Source organism: Miscanthus floridulus, chromosome 18 (genome assembly GCF_019320115.1).
Source record: "Miscanthus floridulus cultivar M001 chromosome 18, ASM1932011v1, whole genome shotgun sequence".
Taxonomy (NCBI): Eukaryota; Viridiplantae; Streptophyta; class Magnoliopsida; order Poales; family Poaceae; genus Miscanthus; species Miscanthus floridulus.
In genome coordinates, this window is record NC_089597.1 from 38,243,306 (window position 1) to 38,247,859 (window position 4,554).

Sequence of the window (4,554 nt, forward strand, 5' to 3'; positions counted from 1 at the left end):
GATCGGCCAACTTTACTTCTTTTACAACCATACCAGGTTAAGAGGATGTACAGAGGTCAAGTACTTAAGCGGGATGCAAACTAGCCAGTGTTCCCGTCAAAGGTCTAAACAATCCAATTAACTATGCTGACGGGAACGTGTTATGGTTGTGATTTCGATTCTTATAGGGAAAGTATTTAATGCGACAATGCCAATTTTCAGTGAACGGCTCCTGATGCATGCATTCATCACGGAAAGTACTTAATGCGACAATGCCATTTTCAGTGAACGGCTCCTGATGACCTGCAAGATATCACATCATATCGCGGTATCGTTTTCTTCTTTCATATTCATATATACACCCTGATGACCTGCAAGATATCAACTTCTGTATCTCCTCTTCTGCTCACCACAGGCTCTTCTTCGGGCCAGCTCAATCCTAGGGCCCGCGGCCTCTCTCATTAATTAGTAGGAGTATCAAGGACGGCGCTGAGTTCCAGATCCGTATATTCGTGCTATTTTAGGAAGTGTATAGCGGGCATGACCTTTGCTGCACTAGGACCCCCCCTTTTTTTTTTGATAGGTGCACTAGGACCTTTATGGCGTGGAGAAAAGATAATGAAAGAAGACATCCCTCTCTCCGTAAGAAAAAAGAAGGTGTAAACCCCTCCTGGGAAATCTCTCTTGTAATTTTAACTTTACAACTTAATATTAAAGTCTGCAGTGAACCAAAGTATTGTTCTTTCAATGTTTCCCTCCTATCTCTACTTTGGATAGTATAGTTTTGAAATTACTTTGGACCCTGTTTTTGGTTTTTGACTTTTTGCTTTTTGAAATGGTGAAAATAGAAAGATGTTTCACAGTTGTTTCAAGAAAAGTATAGATAGGAGGTAAATTTTGTACTTGTTTAAACCAAACAACTTATAGTTTTTTCCACAGCTCACAACATACAACAGTTTTTCACAGCCCATGACTCGGTAGTTTTTTCACACCCTAAGCTATGGCTAGTTTGCATAGTAAACTATTGGAAACAGTATAAATATTGATACTATTCGTATAAATTTAATTAAACTTTAAAGTATCAACTTAGTTCAAACTTGGAATTGCACTTTTTTTAGAATGCTGCAAGTTTGTAAGAGTTAACAGACGGTCTAGCATGACACAAATAGTCGTGTAAAAACACTTTCCCTATTTTGGATGTCATCATAGACCGTAGAATGAGATGGTATAATATTCATGGTACTGACTACTGAGTAAAGTTCAAAGCCGGATTTTGAACTTGGCTTGGGTATCCAAATTCTCTAGATTTCAAATTCAAGTACCTAAACTTAGTAATGTCCAAAGCACTAAAAATTGAGTTAATTTACCTACGTGGTATGCTGATTACACGATAACAGGTCACCAAAATGAGGGGCCCATATGCTCTAGTATCATGTGTCCATATAAAGGATCATTGTTGGTATATATGTGTTATGCAACTTAGGCCAGTCTTGGTGAGTAGTTTCATTGCGTTATTTCTAAGACTATCATGTCCTATAGAATGGAATGAAACATGAACGCTTATTTTCAATAAAAAGTTTCATTCTAGGGTTTCAAGACATCTTAATTTTATGACTTATAGGGAGTTGGTAATGTATCAACAGAGTTTCAGTTCTTCTCTCTTTTCTTAAAATTGTTGTCATGTCATCGAAACTTCCACGGAGACTGATCTTATTTATACTACAAGCGCACAATAAGGATGTAGCATTTTTTCCTACCAGTTTTTTATATTGAGCACGTGAAACAGAGAAGGATGAACAAAGTCAAGATGAGACAACATCTTCGCCCTACTAGATCCTCTTTAGTGTGTTGTTGGTTGTCCAAAATACAGACATGCACAAAACGCTAGTCACAAGAGCAGAGGACTTGGCTGGCACCTAGTGGCGTGAGGCGATCAGAAGTCTAGGGATTGCAAACCATCAGGTACTGCTGATAAGCTGAGATCGTAACATGTATTAATACGCGACTAGATGCAGGTAAAAGCGCTACTGAACTTGAACCAACTTACCTATTTAAACCCCTTCCATCGTATTTCTATTGAACGTGATTATAACTAAATTTAACTGGCTAGAACTAGTTGTAACTACACAGGTTTTTAAAACTTCGTCAAAATATAGTCTTTATGGATCTCATTTTGATTACCATTTTTTCAACAGGTTTCAAACAGATTGGAAATTGTATCAATGGTTGAAGAGAAATCACAATTTTCGAACACCTCGAATTCAAATTCCTCAAGTTATATTCCTCATCATTAATTCCCATCACGCTGGATTAAATAGATATATTTGTGATAACATATGAACAATGTTGAAATAGAAGTCCAACAATGTTATCTCATTTGTGGAGTTGACCGGTGCCTCCTTCATTCTCCATTTGAGATAGATGCTAATGATTAATCTCAAGGCGCATGCTGTAGCATATCTTGCTCTGTCATGCAGTTTGGATGTTATCGGATTCACCTCAATCCACATATGTTGGAGTGGATTGGGGTGAAATTTAGTTTAAGTTCTACTTCAATCCACCTCAACATATGTGGATTGATGTGAATCCGATTACATACCTTACATGTAAACCCTGCTAAACTTCTGTCTTCCTTGCTCAAGGAGGCAGAAGATTCCTGTGACCATGCATCGAATTAGGGGAAGACCGGCTAATTGATCTATCTACAAGCTCGATTGCTACAAGCCGATCCATGGAAAAAAAAACTGAGCGTACACTATCCTCTGCTGCGTGTCATGGACAGCCACGGCGATGACGACGGCGAGGAGGTGGTGTTCTTGCCGGCCGCCATGGACGCCACAGCCTTGGCCCACGCCACGAGCTCCCGCTTCATCCGCTTCTCGTCGCCCCAGATCACCTCGTCCACCGGCCGGTCCTTCTCCGTGGCGAGGAGCACCGGCACTGTTGTCCCAGCCGAGAGCTCTCCGTCGCCGCCGCCACCGCCCGCGGCCAGGAACGGCCGCCGCGACACCGTCTCCGCTTCCAGAGCCATCGATCAATGATCCGCGCACACTCGCAACCAAATCCGAGAACGGTCGAACGAGCAGCTTGACGCTTCTGTGGTGGTCACCGTGTTCTTTGGCTCTGCTCCCGGGTAAGAACACAGCAACTCGATCGGCGTTTATAAGAAGAGAGGCGAGAGGACTGGATGGTGCAGGCGTAGCTCGTGAGGACTGGGGAGGATAATTGGCACGAGGAACTCGTCGCGCCTTCGCGTCTCTTTTATACACGCGAGCGGCCAAGCGCGCATGGAACCTGGTGCCGGGTGGCGAGTGGCGAGGAGCGCGCCGCGTCTGCCCGGCGGCCCGGGTGCTCGGATTTGTTTGGAACGTCGTGGTCCGGCCTCCCGCGGATTCGGTAATTGGGGACGCGCATGGCGTCTTCTGTTCGGGCAAGCTGCCGCACGCAACGCACGAGGCGATTCTCGCGAGGTGCACCAAAGCGAACGTGCCAATATGCCAGTATATATCGGTAATATACGGGCCTGTTTGGAATGCGGGATTTTTTCTTCATTCCTGCGTTTTTCTGTAAAATTGAACTGATTCTTGTGAAATTTCTGTGGGATTCCTGTGAAATTCCTGCGTTTCAAACAAACCCTACTTGGCCACGGCCGTCTGTCCGGACCGAGAAAAAAAAATCAAATCTTCCATGGAAGCTCGTCTCTCTCTCCACGTTCATTCGTGCTCGTCCGTCACAGCCGTGCAGCATGCCGCCACCACCATCCCCGTGACGCCTCCCATCCCCGTGGCACCTCCGTCCCCTGCGGACAGGAGGAATCCTCCGCGCGAGGTACGCTGCCAGCCGCGCCACCGACTACAGCTGCCGTCAGACCCGGTCGCTGGCACCTCACCCTCCGCCTTCAAGCTCCATGCGCGTGCTCGGCGACTGCAACGACGCTTCCATCCCCCGCCGCGCCATACCGTGCTCCGTCCTTCGCCACGCCTAAGCCAAGCGGCCAGGAGAGGGCCGTCGCTGGCCAGCCCCAGGCCAGGCGTAGGCGCAACTGGCCGCTGCCAGGCCACAACACCATCCTCGGCTGCCGACTGGCCAGAACCGGTCATCCCCCCGCTCTGCGCTGCATTGTACGGAAGAATGATGAAAAATGCATGTTGCAAACCTATGTTCCAAGTGTTTCAGATCTTTCATAGGTATATTGCAATTGTTTCATGTGGATGTTGCAAAAGTAGATTGGAATGTTGCATATATTGTAATGGTTATACACGTATGTTGCAAGCTTTTGTTGCCAATGTTTTATCTGTTTTTACAGACATATGTTGCAAGTGTGTTTATCATATATTTCACACATATGTTGTAAGAGTTTTATCTGGATATTGCGTATGTGTTACAATGGTTTTCAAGTGTTTTTAGGCGTTTTTGCAAGTGTTTCAGATGCATATTTCAAGTGTTTCATCTGTCTTTAGATGTATATGTTGCAAGTGTTGCGTCTGTATGTTTCAAAAGTAGATCGAGTGGTGTTTCTCCCTCCTCGCTTACTGTTGCCTCACCTCGGTTTCTCCTCCTCCTCCCGACGCCGGT

At 45.2% G+C, this 4,554-nt stretch overlaps 1 protein-coding gene across 1 annotated transcript; it reads right to left on the minus strand.

The window, feature by feature from the left end:
• Positions 1-2,278: 2,278 nt before the first annotated feature.
• On the minus strand, positions 2,279-3,189 carry LOC136522863 (uncharacterized). The gene has a single exon (XM_066516659.1). The coding sequence runs from the start codon at positions 3,008-3,010 to the stop codon at positions 2,735-2,737; it is 276 nt and encodes a 91-aa protein (XP_066372756.1). The 5' UTR covers positions 3,011-3,189; the 3' UTR covers positions 2,279-2,734.
• Between the last annotated feature and the right edge of the window lie 1,365 nt (positions 3,190-4,554).